Consider the following 16197-nt stretch of genomic DNA (forward strand, 5'->3'; position numbering starts at 1 on the left):
GTGATTCACTCGGCGCGCGCCAACACGTAGTCCATTCAACTCTACATGCTCAGCATCTCTGAGAACGTGTGGTTCAGTCCCTATACTGAGAGCACAAATAGGGCCTGTAAACCCTGGTCATGGTACAGTCTGTGTGCTGTTTCCTTTTGTGTAGAGCAGTAGATCATCTTTGTCCTCCCTGACACCCCCCATAACCCTCTCCTTTTTGGGACAAGCCCTTCAATGTAATTGTTTCTCCACTGCCATTTTGGGGCAAACCGCCAGGCAGAAGTAAACTATTGGGATGGACTATCAAGATGCCAAAGCTCTAATTCCACAAACCAGGAAACTGACTTCCTTTTTTGTTTAAAAAAAAAAATTCACAGTTGCGAAAATTCAATTAGCTGAAAGTCAGGCCCAATTGCAAATGATTGACTTTCGGCTTTCCCCTCTGCTCTATCCTGTTTTGTTAATGTCAGGTTTTGTAATTGCAACTTGATAAATCACAATGGATCTCAATCACACCCAGTAGTTAAAATAAAATTACCCATTAGCTACTTTTAACATTTTAACTTTGGAATGGTTTTTCATGGTCATTATTAATGTGCAAAGCTAGAGTATGCCGTAAAGTGAAACTAATAAGAATGCATTGTGGTCAAGGTTGATCATCCACTGCTTACATTCACCTGTCAATGATCTGATTTCAGAGGGAGCAGCCCTACTCTGAACAGGTAGAGTACAGCTCCTCCTTCCAGGCAGCCTGCCACACTGTGTCTAGCTCCGTCTGTGTATGTCTCCTAGCAATGCATGGCTGAATGCGCTGTTTTGCTCTTCCCCATCTTTATAAAAAAAACACAAAAAAACATAAACCTCTGCCGAAGGACTCCTCCACCACCTCCTTCCTAATTTATACCCTTTAAAAAAAATGTACTGCCTTTCTCAACTTTCATAGAGATAAGTACCTTATGAGAAGCATATGTACTTTGTCTGACCTACTGTTTGCAATGTGTGTTTTAAAACCTTTTTTTTTGTGACAAAAAGCGCATTCTGTATTCTCCAGTTGCAGATTTGACCCTCTTAGGCCACTATAGTAATCTGCCCTGCCTCTTTCAATCAACCATAGTCAGTTATACACAATCAGTCAGTTAATTTCGAACGTATTATCAAACAAAACATGTCTAGTAAACATAGATGTTGCTGTCTGTTATGCTTTGTGGAAAGAGAACAGGTACAGTATGCTATACCATTGCTCCCAGTGCCCACCCCAACCCTACCCAGGTGTCACCAGTGTGTCGTCCCTTACCTCAGGTTGACGATGCCGGTGAACAGTGTGGGACAGTTTGAGATGAGGCGGCAGGGTAGCGAACTCTTCCTAGATGGGGCGTTCTCTCCCCCATGTCAGCGCATGGGAGCCATGGTGGCCTTCCAGTGTTTCGAAGACTTCAAAAGGTAAAAAACCCACAGAGAACAACTCTTGGATGTCTGGTTTGTCTGGATGTCTGGTAATATAAGCCTTGTCCTGACCTGAGGCGAGTTCAGCTTCTGTTTGCAGCGAACATGTTGCCACAATTTCAGTTGAACGATTTGAATGAACATTCCGAAGTGTTACAGTGAAACATCAAACAGCTACTTTTTTTTGGATTACTGTGGCTTTCTAGCGACAATATTCAAACTGTAAACGACTTAACCATTCCTACTAAATATAGTAGAAAGTCCACATGGCCACTTGATTATTTTTAGTGGAAGTTTAGACCCGAAACAGACATTTTACGTTCGCGGCACACAATCTTCTCAGACTGTTAGATAACTTTAGCGAACAGTCGCGGTTAACACAAAACAAGTGGAATATTAGGTGTGTGTCCGTCTGCTGGGTTTGTGTGCAGGAACTTTGACGAGGTTATCTCCAGTTTTGCTGACCCGCTCCTGGAGAGCCCGCTTTTCCCCGAGGCCTGCCCCAGCCTCTACGAGGAGGATAACTGCAAGGTGACCGTGTGATGGGATTGTGTTTAGAGGCTTTATGGAATTGTTGCTTCTGGGGGGTGCTCTCAAGCCACAAGGGGTCTACTAAATGGACAGAAATATTGGCGAGAAAATACCTCATTAGAACAACAACAAAAAACATTTTTTTTGCTTAAAACAAATTTGTTTCATTAGATAAGAAATGGATATGATATAGATATCTTTGCATATGAACTATACAGCTACAATCTGGGTGTTTTTTTTTTTGGTATACGAGGTGAAGGCTGACATTTCTCACTAAGCTGTGATTATTTCCCCGTGCGCTCCAGCAGAACATGAAGGAGAACCCCATCCACATCATCAATGTGTCCATCAAGTCGGCGGACACAGAGGATGACGATACCTTGGTCACAGCCTTCGCTGCCTTCGCCCAGTCTAAGGTCAGCAGCACGGTTCATCCCACCAAACTCTCACAGTATAATTATGTTGGGGCTTTTTTCCTCATAGGGGTGAATCCTAGATTCTGCTCACGTTGAATTTCAACTTAGTCTCCCGTTGACCTCAAACACAGGATTAAGTGAATATTTGACTGAAGTGGAAGTTAGGATCCTTCTTCATTGTTATCCCGGGTGTCTCCTATGATTATACTTGATATGATGATTTCTTATTACAGAAGGTTTTACTCTTTGAGCACGGCATCCGAAGGATCACGTTTTTAGTCGCACAGAGGGTAAGATGTTTCTACGAGACCATTTTGAAATGGCCTCGTACGGCCATCCTGATCTCGCAAGCTTCCATTCTGTTGCACGGAATCCGCGTAGCAAAACCGGATTGTAAGCTCGCGAGATCGAGATGGTCGTACGAGGCTACATTTTGAAATATCATTTTGCTGCTGTTGAATACGACTGTTAATAGTGCTCCGTCATCTCTTCTTATTAATCTGATTTGACTTACTATTAACTTAATTTTAATCTACTTTGGATTTACTATTAATATACTATTAACTTCATATTAACTTACTATTAAACTATGGCTAATAAAAGCAGGGTCGTTTCCATTAGTGCACACCGCAGCAAAGCGTTTTGCAACAGAAAACGAAAACGAGCATTTCTTATTGGACAACTTCAGGTAGTCCCTCCCTGTTTCCGTCAATTTTCTTCCTTTTGGTGCCTAATGAATACGACCAAGATGAATCTAATTTTCCTCTTTGATTTTTACCAGAGGGAATTTCCCAAGTTCTTCACTTTCAGAGCCAGAGACGGGGTAAAAAAACAACTTCTTTACAATTTTTTTTTCTTTTTTTTTTTTTACATTAACTAGACATTTTTTATACATGAACAGCTTTAAAACACTACCCACTCTCTCTCCACCTGTGTGTGTCTCTCTCCCAGTTTCAGGAGGACCGTATCTACAGGAACCTGGAGCCTGCTCTGGCCTTCCAGCTGGAGCTGAACCGCATGCGTAACTTTGACCTGACGGCCGTGCCCTGTGCCAACAGCAAGATGCACCAGTACCTGGGTGCGGCTCGCGTGCAGGAGGGCGCTGAGGTCACAGACTACCGCTACTTCATCCGAGCCATCATGCGCCACTCTGACCTCATCACAAAGGTACGGAGGGGGGGAATAAACGCCACACAAGTGCAGGGGTGGAAGGAGGCCCCTTTACAAAAACTCTCTTCTAAACAGGAGTTAAAAATACATGTATTGATTTTGCTCCCTTACATTGAAAATAAATCATTTGTGTCTTGCTTGGAACATGACTTTTCTCTCAAAACGCTGGCACCCCTTTCTCTCTGTCCAGGAAGCGTCATTTGAGTACCTACAGAACGAGGGCGAGCGTCTTCTCCTGGAGGCCATGGATGAGCTGGAAGTGGCCTTCAGCAACACCAAATGGCGCACCGACTGCAACCACATCTTCCTCAACTTTGTTCCGACCGTCATCATGGACCCCTCCAAGGTCCGTGTGCCTGTGCTGTTGGCTCCTCCGAGACAAAGGATTTTGACAACAATCCCATTTTAGTAATAGTCCATCTTAAAGGGGGCTTATGTGGCTCCTGATCCAAAAAGGGTTCCATAAATGGACAGAAATATTGCCCAGAAATGACAGGGGCACTCCTGCCCATACACACGAGGAAAAGCATGTTTGCCTAACACAAAGGATTGTGGGGTTTCATGAGCTAGTTAAAGTGATTTGTGTTATATCATGATGTGTATATGAACTACAGTATGTGTTGCCACTCTTGTGTCCTGTAGATTGAGGAGTCGGTGCGCTCCATGGTGATGCGTTACGGCAGTAGGCTGTGGAAGCTCCGGGTGCTCCAGGCCGAGCTCAAGATCAACATCCGGCTGACGCCCACTGGGACCGCCATCCCCATCCGTCTGTTCCTCACCAACGAGTCCGGCTACTACTTGGACATCAGCTTGTATAAGGAGGTCACAGACCCCTCAACGGGACAGGTAGGCCGATCAGGAAGAGCACTATAAACCGGCACGCAGGCTGGGATCAGCTCACTGGCACAGATTGGTGCACGATGCACAGCCAGAGAAAGTGTTGAATTCGCAGTGCAGCAGGGTCTACATTTTGCTAAACGCTTCACAGGGTATTCCTGAAGACCATATGGAGGCTTAACAAATCAGTTATAAACACTTCTATTTCAGTTTCTCTATCCGTTCGATGCAATGATCTGCAGCTGACAACTGACCTCCGTCTCCCCTCTGACCTCTAGATCATGTTCCAGTCGTACGGGGACAAGCAAGGCCCTCTGCACGGCATGCTCATCAACCATCCCTATGTCACCAAGGACCTGCTGCAGTCCAAACGCTTCCAGGCCCAGACTTTGGGCACCACCTACGTCTACGACTTCCCAGAGATGTTCCGACAGGTGGGGGTTCCTCTCTCTTTCTCTCTCCTTTTTGACACTTGACCCTTTTTAACTGCAGGTACTTAAACATTTTTTTTAATTAATCTGTTTTTTTAACCTTTTGTGTCTCATAGGCCCTCTTTAAGCTTTGGGGTCCGGGGGACAGCTACCCTAAAGACGTGCTGATGTGCACCGAGCTGGTGCTGGACCCGCATGACCGACTGGTGCAGATGAACCGCCTGCCTGGAGACAACGAGGTAGAGCACATAGCGTGCTCACGTGGATTGGAGCTACAACATATTCTAGTGTTACAGACACGAGCAAAGGCCATCTTTCTTTTAAAGCCCCTTATGTTGTCCCGAAACCCTCCTGGCAATCCCGAATACTCTACTTGGCTCTTTATCCCTCTCTCCCAGGTGGGAATGGTAGCCTTCCGGATGCGGATGAAGACTCCAGAGTATCCCGAGGGCCGCGACATCATCATCATCTGCAACGACATCACCTACATGATTGGGTCGTTCGGGCCCCAGGAGGACCAGCTGTTCCTGCGGGCGTCGGAGATGGCCCGGGCCGAGGGCATTCCACGCATCTACATCTCAGCCAACAGCGGGGCGCGCATCGGCCTGGCCGAGGAGATACGACACATGTTCCAGGTTGCCTGGACCGACCCCCAGGACCCTTACAAGGTGACTTATCACCAGTCACTACATAACAGTAGATTCTACAGTGTACATAAGACCTTTTCTTTACAAGGACTGTTCAGTTGAGCGCGCCTGCTACTGAGTTGTCTTCAGTGGCCTTGTAAAAAGGGTTTTGACTTGTAAGGGCATACTATGCAACAATGTACTTTATTTGGTAAATATTTTCTTAACTCTTCTTCAACTGCACTGTCGGTTAAGGGCTTGTAAGTATGCACTTCAGGTTAAAGTCTAAAGTTCTTGTATTCGGCGCATGTGACAAATAAAGTTTGATTTGAAAGGTGGAAAAAATGCACTCTGGAAATGTTAATTAGAAATGTTAGTAGATTTGCAGCAGCAGAGGTCACGGCAATGCAAATTAAATTACGTTTCTTAAGATTTTTATTTTTCTGACTTAATGTTATTCCTTCTGTCTGTGTGACACTGGCAAAGCTGATTTGTTACCATGTGCTGGTGGCGTGGTCTAATGTTTCGGGCAAACTGACTGGTGATCAGAAGAGTGGGTGTGATTGATTTTCTCTGTGGGGCATAATGGCAAGGTGTAATCCTGATGACCTCTTATCAGACTCTACACTGTTTCTGTGTCTGCCCACTTTCTTGGAACTGATGACTGTTTGCTTGTCTCCACCTGTAGGGTTTCAAGTACCTGTACCTGACGCCCCAGGACTACACCCGCATCAGCTCCACCAACGCTGTCCACTGCCACCACGTGGAGGAGGGCGGAGAGTCCAGGTGGCACACGCACGCCCGTCACCTGCGGGGTGTACTACAAAGCAGGATCAATTAGTTAACTATTGATTTGTTGGGACATTTTTTTTTTTTTATGCTCAAACGACATATCTATACCCATTTTCAAGCTTATCTTCAAATATCACAATGTTATGGCAGGTCAGCCAGCTAACTCCTTGAACCTGCTTTGTAGTATACCCCTCTGGTGCTCGTCACCCTTATCAACTAGCACAGCTAACACACACAGTCTGGTATCCCAGAGGTTCGCTGACTCACTCTCTCCCCATCCCGTCGACTGGACTCCAGGTACATCATCACTGACATCATAGGGACCGAAGATGGTCTTGGGGTGGAGAACCTGAGAGGATCAGGCACCATCGCCGGGGAGTCTTCCCAGGCCTATGACGAGATCATCACCATCAGCATGGTCAGGAGGACACACACACACACACACACACACACACATCTCTTTGTCTGGTGTTAGATAAGCCACAAGGCATGCTATGCTTAACGACCTGGGTTATGTTGAAGCTATGGTACTGTATGTCCTGGGTACTGCAGGTGACGTGCCGTGCCATTGGGATCGGGGCTTATCTAGTGCGTCTGGGGCAGAGGGTCATCCAGGTGGAGAACTCCCACATCATCCTGACCGGGGCTGGAGCCCTCAACAAGGTACGTCTCTGTCCCGTCTGCTTGGATTCTTCATGCGTTTTAGAACTCTGAGACTTACATAAGAAGTATACACAGGCCCACTGTTAGGATAACCATGGGAGCTCGTATGTTCAAAATAATATATGAAAATGTGTTTTTCAACTAAAATACCCCTCTAACCCTCATACTACCAACATATTTTATATACAGTGCATTGCGAAAGTATTCGGCCCCCTTGAACTTTGCGACCTTTTGCCACATTTCAGGCTTCAAACATAAAGATATAAAACTGTATTTTTTTGTGAAGAATCAACAACAAGTGCGACACAATCATGAAGTGGAACGACATTTATTGGATATTTCAAACTTTTTTTAACAAATCAAAAACTGAAAAATTGGGCGTGCAAAATTATTCAGCCCCTTTACTTTCAGTGCAGCAAACTCTCTCCAGAAGTTCAGTGAGGATCTCTGAATGATCCAATGTTAAGTAGTGAAACCTATTTTAAATCGCTATAACTGCAATGTCCTATAATCCTCTGGATATGTGACGCGTTTCCACTGCCCTTGACAGTGAAGCTGTTGTCGTTACAGGTTCTGGGTCGAGAAGTGTACACCTCCAACAACCAGCTGGGAGGCGTCCAGATCATGCACAACAACGGAGTGACGCACACTACGGTGCCCGATGACTTTGAGGGCGTTTTCACTATCCTGCGGTGGCTCTCCTATATGCCGAAGGTACATTATGAAAAAGAGGAAGACCAGGTCTGACTCCATATTCATAAAGATTCTCAGAGAAGGAGCGCTGATCTAGGATCACATCCCCTCTGTCCATGTAATCATATTCATTATGATCTGATGGACAAAACGGATCCTAGATCAGCACTTTTAATCTGAGACGCCAATTTGGCAAGACAGCCCAAACAGATCTCAGACCAGGCTGAAGATGTCCTGTAAGAGGTCAAACTCAACCGACCAACCCCCAGATAGGAGTTGTCAGCACATTGTTCTACTCTTATTTCAGACCAAGCACTCTCCGGTGCCGGTGATACCACCCAAGGACCCAGTGGAGAGGGAGATCGAGTTCACCCCCACGAAGGCTCCCTATGACCCCCGCTGGCTACTGGCCGGGAGGCCCCACCCCAGTGAGACACACTCTGCAGCATACATAACCCTCTTAACTCTGCCCAGATTCTATTTCTCCCAGCCCCTGAATTGACAGACATGGCTATGTCACCCAGTGCAGTGTACTGAATATTAAATTATATCAAATCCAACTTTTTAAAGTGCATAAAAAAGTTTGCGATACACTGTCCATATTGCTGTCATAGATGATTTTTGTTGTGATGTGTTTAGCTGTAAAAGGAGCCTGGCAGAGTGGATTTTGTGACCATGGCTCGTTCATGGAAGTGATGGGGTCTTGGGCCCAGACAGTAGTGGTGGGCAGAGCCAGGTGAGTGTACTGTATACATACACACACACACACACATGCGCGCAATATAAATTATTACAGAAGACATATGGGTAACAATTTCTTAAAAGCTGCAGGTACAATGCAGTTTTAATACATTCATGCATTTTAAGACTAGTCATGAGCATGTTTGATCCCCGTTACGTCTTATACTCATCTCAAATGACCCTTACTAAATATCAATCATTTCGAGTCAGTTGATACATGGAGAGAGAGACATAGCATTTTAATTATTACATACAATTATGAAGGCTCATCGATGATTAGAACAGCTTGTTCAGCATTATACCTGCAGGATATGGAATCACTGAGATGTAGCAGTTCCGAAGGCAGACTGCCAACTAATTTGTAACGCAACACCACAGGTTAGGAGGGATTCCCCTTGGCGTCATCGCTGTGGAAACACGCACCGTTGAGGTGGCTATCCCTGCCGATCCAGCAAACTTGGATTCTGAGGCCAGAGTGAGTGGCTTTGTGTCCTCCATTATATGTTGTGATTATGTATTGGACCTGCTTGGGCCGTATGCCAAGGCGACATGTTAGTCAACCATCATGAATTAAGATTTGATGCCTTTGCTCATTTTCAAAAAGGGGACACATGATCTGACAAGGTAATGCAGACTCATTCGACACCTGCAACAGAGTTTAACATCCCTCTGTGTGTGTCTCTCTCACTCTAATTCACACTCACTCACTCAGCTGGTACAGCAGGCCGGCCAGGTGTGGTTTCCGGACTCTGCCTTCAAGACGGCCCAGGCCATCCGTGACTTCAACCGTGAGCGGCTGCCTCTGATGGTGTTCGCCAACTGGAGAGGCTTCTCCGGGGGAATGAAGGGTACTGACTGGCCAACCTGGGATCATTTCAAATATTGTTGGATTGCTGGATTGAGCTTGCCTGTTGCAATGGGACTACTAGGACATCTCAAGTGCAAGTCACGCTCACCTGTCACTCCAGCCAGACTAATGCAAATGCTCAACGCATTTGAAAAATGTCAAATAGTATTTGAACCCTAGTCTGGTCCTGACTGGAAAACCCCCACTACAACACAGCGGGGTTTTTTTTTCTTCTCGTTTTTCTTCTAAATCTCGAAACTATATTGTAAATATTGGTTTTACCACAACTGCAAGTCCGTTTTTATTTCTCTCAGACATGTACGACCAGGTGCTGAAGTATGGGGCCTATATCGTGGACGGCCTGCGTGAGTTCCGCCAGCCTGTGTTGATCTACATCCCGCCGCACGCTGAGCTGAGGGGGGGATCCTGGGTGGTGATCGATCCCACCATCAACCTTCTGTGCATGGAGCTCTACGCAGACAGAGAGAGCAGGTGGGCCTTTTAAAAAAAAAAAAAACATGGCAGGGCAGCTTCTCTCCAGAGTCAATGTGAATGAGCTGCTCTCTTACTCCTTTCCCTCTTCTACTCTCTCTCATCCCCCTTTCCCTGTTGTCTCATCTCCACCACTCTCCCCCTCCCCTCTCCCTGTCAAGGGGTGGTGTGCTAGAGGCAGAGGGCACTGTGGAGATCAAGTATCGCAGGAAGGACCTGTTGAAAACCATGCGCCGGATCGACTCGGTCTACGCCGGTCTGGCTGAACAGCTTGGTAAACAGCCTGGTAAACTCTTACAACAGTACCTGTCGTTCCACCCATATGTACGATAGGCATCGTGTTTTCTTTTTAGTTAGCATTGTAAAAAAAAAAAAAATCTAAAGGTCATGAACAGTCAATCGTGTTTGTGAAGTTATGATATTTGAAGGAAACCAGATCAAATTATGAAAAGTGTCTGTTGCTTCTACATTGATAAAGTGTGATCATAAAGTTACTGGGCCCCTCCCCCATGTCAAACACTTAGATTTAGGAGGCGGGATTATTAAGGGGATAGGGTGACATTAACGCTCATTTTAATACACCGATGATAACATGATATTCTCTTGCCTAATTTAAATAAGTGCCACCTTGTAACCAAAATTGGAGAAGATGTGTTTGCAGAGTGGCATGGTTTATATAGCTAGATAGCTACTCTACTGGTGCCAAAATTCGGAATGTAGGGTATCAGCAAATCTAATTTAAAGTTGACCCTATTCATCTATGGAAAAGATACTTATATGTTTCCCCTTTCATCTGTGTCTGGCTAGTTACTGGCTAGCTATGTCTTCAGCTAACTTGGAACAAAGGGGGGAGGGAGGGTCGTTCAAAACTCTGACGCAGTTGTAAAGTCAGCACATCTGTCTGTGATGCATCACAAGAGACATGCTAAACGGGAGATGTATATTTTTTTCAAATGTCCTGGTAGTTAGCCATGAGAGAAAGTACTTTTCAGAATGACTGTTCAGGACCTTTTAAAGTTTTTCCATGTCTAGAGTCCAGTGTTGGAAAGTTTTTACGTTTTTTATTTTAGGTATCTGTACTTTACTATTCATATTTTTGACTTCTAATCCACTACAATCCTTTAGAAAATAAAATACTTTTTACTCCGTACATTTTCCATGAAACCAATAGTACTTGTTACGTTTCGAATGCTTAGCAGGACAGGAAAATTGGCCAATTCCCACACTTATCAACAGAACATCCCTGGGCATCCCTACTACCTCTGATCTGGCGGACTCATTAAACACATTTTTCATTTGGAAATTATGTCTGAGTGTTGGAGTGTGCCCTGGTTATTTCATAAATGTTAAATACAAGCAAATCGTGGCGGCTGGTTTGCTTAACATAAGGAATGTGAAATGATTTACTTTTTGATATATTTAAAACCAAATACTTTTAGACTTTTACTCAAGTAGTATTTTACTGGGTGACTCACTTGAGTCATTTTCTATGAAGGTATCTTTACTTTTACTATGGGTACATTTTCCACCAGTGCTAGAGTCACAGGGGTTCGACAACCATTCAGAAAACAGCTGGGTCGTGTTCATTAGGCACCAAACAAAAGGAAACAAGACTTCCTGGACTTGCTAATGCTAATTTTCTGCTTTCCATTGCAAAATGTTTTAAAAACATCTTTAATTCGGTGTCCTAATGAACAGGGACTGAAACGGGGAAAGACTTCCTGGACTTGGCCAATAAGAAATGCAAATGTTCCACTTTTTATTGCAAAATGTTTTTAAACCTCTTTAATTCTGTGTCCTAATGAACAGGGAGGAGACATTGGTTAATAAATCCTTTTGACTGGCCAGGTACACCGGAGCTGACAGACAAACAGCGGAAGGACCTGGAAGCCAAGCTGAGGGCCAGAGAGGAGTTCCTGCTGCCCATCTACCACCAAGTGGCAGTGCAGTTTGTGGACCTCCACGACACCCCTGGTAGAATGCACGAGAAGGGTGCCATCACGGTAAAATAAAATCCTCCCTTTTGTGTTTTACAACAACACTTTGTGTTATAATTGGGGTTGGAACCCCCCCAAAAAAATAGTTTCGTTCTGAATGGAACCCACATTTAAATTCCTTTCCACTGTTCCAACTAGCAAAATAAAGTTCTGAACCAGTTTGAAAACAAAAAACGTTATGGTTTATATCGTCACTGTCTGTTATTTTTTTTAAACATTTAGCTCAACATAAAATTACTTCACCAATCAGTGCGGATAGAGCAGCTTGCTATGGAGTGGGCAAGCTATAGTTGTTTACATGCAACTATAGCAAAATGCGACTGAAATTTTGTGGGTGGGGAGTGAGAGATGGTGGAGGAGGCTTGGCTTGAGGCTCTGGGCATCTTGTTATGACATACATTATCTGAATTAGTTACACAAAATTATACCAACAGAAGAGCGGCTTTTATGAACGAACTTTGAATGTCCTTGAACTTCCAAGAGTTGGCTTAGCGTTGGACCAGAGCTAGCTGCCTAACCTTTTTTTAAAGTTAATAAATCCAATGTGGAATGTGATAACTATAGTAACCTTAACTAGTATTGAAAAAGTTAATCCATTCTTTAATTAAAAAATCTCTCTCCCTAATTTCTGAATCATGTTTGAAATGTCGATAGACTACAGTAGCCTATGCTTCGGAGAGGGACGGGCAGGTAGCCACATCTGGCAGGCAGACAGTGGAATACATTTCTGAGTGACAACGTGAGGGCTTTGCATAGGTGTTTTGTTGCATTCTTTTTGGTACTGGAAAAAACGCCAGAACATAAAATAACTTTATTAACCGGTTGCCATTCTTTTAAAATGACAGTTCTGTTCCAGAACAGTGTAGATCACTTTCGTTCTGATTCTGTTCCTTGAAGGATTCCAATATTTTCCGGTTTTTGGTTCTGTTCCCTGAACTGGTTCCAACCCCCAGTTGTGATAGTCAATCAAACAATGGAAGGTGCCAGAACAAACCCTGGAAAGCAAAATAAAGTTCAATGAGACCTCAATGGGCAGACAGGAGATGAATATGTGATGCCTGGTCCCATTCTCCACACCTGCCATGGGTCATTAGTGTCCCTCACTCTATGGTCTATGTAACCTGGTGGTCACATGCAGGACATCCTGGACTGGAAGAATGTGCGGAGCTTCTTCTACTGGCGTCTGCGGCGCCTCCTGCTGGAGGGCGTGGTGAAGTGTGAGGTCCTGCAGGCCAACCCAGAGCTGAGTGACGGACACATCCAGTCCATGCTGCGCCGCTGGTTTGTGGAGACAGAGGGCACGGTCCAGGTATGGATGTCACAACGTAATTGCTCTGTTCATGTGATACAAGCAAGGTTATCCTATTGTAATGTACCCCTGTCTGAAACATTTAATCCCATGTCACCCTCGGAACATTTAGTTATTTTTGGTCCAGTGTTTAAGATGTTGGGTTACTGCGTGGGGGACCCAGGTTTGAATCCCACCGGTTACACAATCTATTACAATCCATGGTGTGTAGAAGTGTTTTTAGAGTTAGGTTCTGTGCTTCATTTCCAGGCGTACCTTTGGGACAATAACAAAGCGGTGGTGGAGTGGCTGGAGAAGCATTTGGCCAAAGAGGACGGCACACGATCCGCCATCAGAGAGAACATCAAGTACCTGAAGAGGGACCACGCCTTGAAACACATCCGCAGGTACACACACACACACACACACACACATTTCTACACTTGAAAGTACTGTGTGCATATAATCCTATGTATGTACTGTGTGTGTTATCCCAGCATTGTGCAGGCCAACCCTGAGGTGACCATGGACTGCATCATCCACATGAGCCAGTCCATCACTCCATCCCAGAGGGCCAAGATCTCCCACCTGCTGGCCACGATGGACGGCACCGCGCCCAGTTAAACTCCAGATCTGAGGCTGAGCTGCCCAATGCCTTACACAGGAAATCCCTGAAGTTCTAGCATAGGGGAGAGAATAGATAAGTAGGTCTGTGGAATGTGGACCCAGGGCAGGGGGACACATGCACTATCTCCCCATCGGTGCCTCCTACTTTCTATTGTTGAGTTGAGACAATAAAGCTAAGGCGCCAAAGAAGCCAAAACGTGTCTAATTCTCAGGGTTAGGGGCTAGTTCGGGCTGCTCATACGCTATAACCATGCAGCACTATACACTACACATGCACTAGATCAAGGGTCCCTGCTTTGGGTAGATTTATTTTTCTTTCCGCGGATGGTCGGGGGGCCGGAACATAGTTATAAATCATTTGTACACTGCAAATTGACCACAAGAATCCAAAACATATATAGTATTTGACAAAAACAGTATAATTTTAAACCTTGATTTCATTGGAATACGATCACTTATGCCTCTCTATTTATGCGTGGGAATACTTGGGAACAGATTCCCTAAATTAAAATCCCTTTTAGCTGATTTCCTAGCGATTTTAGTCTTCTATGTTCAACAAATGAAATATATTTTTTTAAATCTTCAGCTTGGGGTGCCAAATAAAATCGCCCGGGGGTTTCGGTAAGTATTCAGAACCCTTGACTTTTTCCACATTTTGTTACGTTACAGCCTTATTCTAAAATGGATTCATTCGTTTTTTCCCCCTCACCAATCTGCACACACTACCCCATAATGACAAAGCAAAAACAGATTTGGGGATTTTTTTCTAAATTATACAAAAATCAACACTACAAGCTTGGCACACCAGTATTTTGGGATTTCTCCCATTCTTCTCTGCAGATCCTCTCAAGCTCTGTCAGGTTGGATGGGGAGCGTCGCTGCACAGCTATTTTCAGGTCTCTCCAGAGATGTTTAATCGGGTTCAAGTCTGGGCTCTGGCTGGGCCACTCAAGGACATCCAGAGACTTGTCCCGAAGCCACTCCTGCGTTGTCTTTGCTATATGCTTAGGGTCTTTGCCCTGTTGGAACCTTCACCCCAGTCTGAGAACCTGCTCCAGAGTGCTCAGGACTTCATCAAGGATCTCTCTGTACTTTGCTTCGTTCATCTTTCCCTCGATCCTGACTAGTCTCCCAGTCCCTACCACTGAAAAACATCCTCACGGCATGATGCTGCCACCACCATGCTTTACCGTAGGGATTGTGCCAGGTTTCTTCCAGACGTCACATTTGGCATTCAGGCCAAAGAGTTCAATCTTGGTTTCATCCTTTAGGTGCCTTTTGGCAAACTCCAAGCAGGCTGTCATTTGCCTTGTGCTGAGGAGTGGCTTCCGTCTGGCCACTCTACCATAAAGGCCTGATTGGTGGAGGGTGGTCCTTCTGGAAGGTTCTCCCATCTCCGCAGGGGAACTCTGGAGCTCTGTCAGTGACTCTTGGGTCACCTCCCTGACCAAGGCCTTTCTCCCCTGATTGCTCAGTTTGGCCGGGCGGCCAGCTGTAGGAAGAGTCTTGGTGGTTCCAAACTTCTTCCGTTTAAGAATGATGGCCTCCGTGTTCTTGGGGACCTTCAATTCTGCAGAAATGTTTTGGTACCCTTTCCCATATCTGTGCTTCGACACAATCCTGTCTCGGAGCTCAAGGGACAATTCCTTTGACCTCATGGTTTGGTTTTTACTCTAACATGCACTGTCAACTGTGAGACCTTTTTAAATAGACAGGTGTGCCTTTCCAAATCATGTCCAATCAATTGAATTGACCACAGGTGGACTCCAAGTTGTAGAAACATCTCAAGGATGATCAATGGAAACAGGATGCACCTGAGCTTAATGTTGGGTCTCATAGCAAAATGTCTGAACACTTACGTAAGTAAGGTGTTTTTATATACATTTTCAAAAATGTCTAAAAACCTGTTTTCGCTTTTTCATTGTGTGTAGATTTATTTAATACATATTAGAATAAGACTAACGTAACAAAATGTGGGAAAAGTATTGGGTTCTGAATACTTTCTGAATGCGCTGTACATGGCAACATATTGGTGTGGTATTGTAGTTTTAGCGGTTCAAGAGCAGTGGGGAATCCAAATACTTCCAAATCAAGCATATGGAGCTTTTATGCACATTTTAAAAGTATAAAAGTTATCAAAAAGCTGTAAACAATCAACCTATTCCAGACTGGTCTACACATTTTTAAGTTTGAAAGGTGTTTCTAGTTATAGGCTAAAGTTTTACCATTCTAGTCTATGGCCATTGAAATGCATTGGGAAAGGGCTGTTTTTGGTGTTTGTAGCTTTTACGGTTTTGGCACTACAGGTTCCAGTGGAATAATAATAATTGAAAACATTTTTTTAAGAGTAAACCATTTTCATTAATCACACCTAATTATCAAAAGTACAACCCCCCCGCCCACCTGACACGACAGGCAGGTTAAAGTAAATGGTCGAAGTATTTGAACTCAGGTCTGGTTCCATGTAGTTTTAACATTGCTATGATCAGAGGGAACCACCACTACTCTTTAGCATTTCTGATTCACTTTATCAATAGGATTTGAAAACATGAATTGAATGGATTGGACCATGTGCCTTTTTATCAGTATTCTATCAAGCTTCTCATTGCTAATGC

At 44.5% G+C, this 16197-nt stretch overlaps 1 protein-coding gene across 13 annotated transcripts in view; it reads left to right on the top strand.

The window, feature by feature from the left end:
• Positions 1 to 14731, top strand: part of LOC110535755 (acetyl-CoA carboxylase 2) — a 40963-nt gene extending 26232 nt beyond the window's left edge. For 9 of the 13 annotated variants that reach the window (XM_036935533.1, XM_036935535.1, XM_036935536.1 and 6 more), the window contains 26 exons: positions 687 to 710; positions 1288 to 1428; positions 1863 to 1962; positions 2271 to 2378; positions 2612 to 2668; positions 3160 to 3201; positions 3330 to 3545; positions 3739 to 3894; positions 4191 to 4394; positions 4664 to 4819; positions 4933 to 5055; positions 5215 to 5484; positions 6131 to 6228; positions 6532 to 6652; positions 6787 to 6897; positions 7468 to 7611; positions 7898 to 8018; positions 8230 to 8326; positions 8710 to 8806; positions 9044 to 9179; positions 9493 to 9670; positions 9832 to 9956; positions 11519 to 11673; positions 12806 to 12976; positions 13226 to 13362; positions 13453 to 14731. In XM_036935533.1, coding sequence (XP_036791428.1) covers positions 687 to 710; positions 1288 to 1428; positions 1863 to 1962; positions 2271 to 2378; positions 2612 to 2668; positions 3160 to 3201; positions 3330 to 3545; positions 3739 to 3894; positions 4191 to 4394; positions 4664 to 4819; positions 4933 to 5055; positions 5215 to 5484; positions 6131 to 6228; positions 6532 to 6652; positions 6787 to 6897; positions 7468 to 7611; positions 7898 to 8018; positions 8230 to 8326; positions 8710 to 8806; positions 9044 to 9179; positions 9493 to 9670; positions 9832 to 9956; positions 11519 to 11673; positions 12806 to 12976; positions 13226 to 13362; positions 13453 to 13579 — 3415 coding nt within the window. In that variant the 3' untranslated portion in view covers positions 13580 to 14731. The remainder of the gene's footprint in view (positions 1 to 686; positions 711 to 1287; positions 1429 to 1862; positions 1963 to 2270; positions 2379 to 2611; positions 2669 to 3159; positions 3202 to 3329; positions 3546 to 3738; positions 3895 to 4190; positions 4395 to 4663; positions 4820 to 4932; positions 5056 to 5214; positions 5485 to 6130; positions 6229 to 6531; positions 6653 to 6786; positions 6898 to 7467; positions 7612 to 7897; positions 8019 to 8229; positions 8327 to 8709; positions 8807 to 9043; positions 9180 to 9492; positions 9671 to 9831; positions 9957 to 11518; positions 11674 to 12805; positions 12977 to 13225; positions 13363 to 13452) is intronic. The other 4 variants (XM_036935537.1, XM_036935538.1, XM_036935539.1 and 1 more) reach the window with 4 other exon arrangements.
• Positions 14732 to 16197: the final 1466 nt, after the last annotated feature.

This window comes from Oncorhynchus mykiss, chromosome 11 (genome assembly GCF_013265735.2).
Source record: "Oncorhynchus mykiss isolate Arlee chromosome 11, USDA_OmykA_1.1, whole genome shotgun sequence".
Lineage (NCBI taxonomy): Eukaryota > Metazoa > Chordata > Actinopteri > Salmoniformes > Salmonidae > Oncorhynchus > Oncorhynchus mykiss.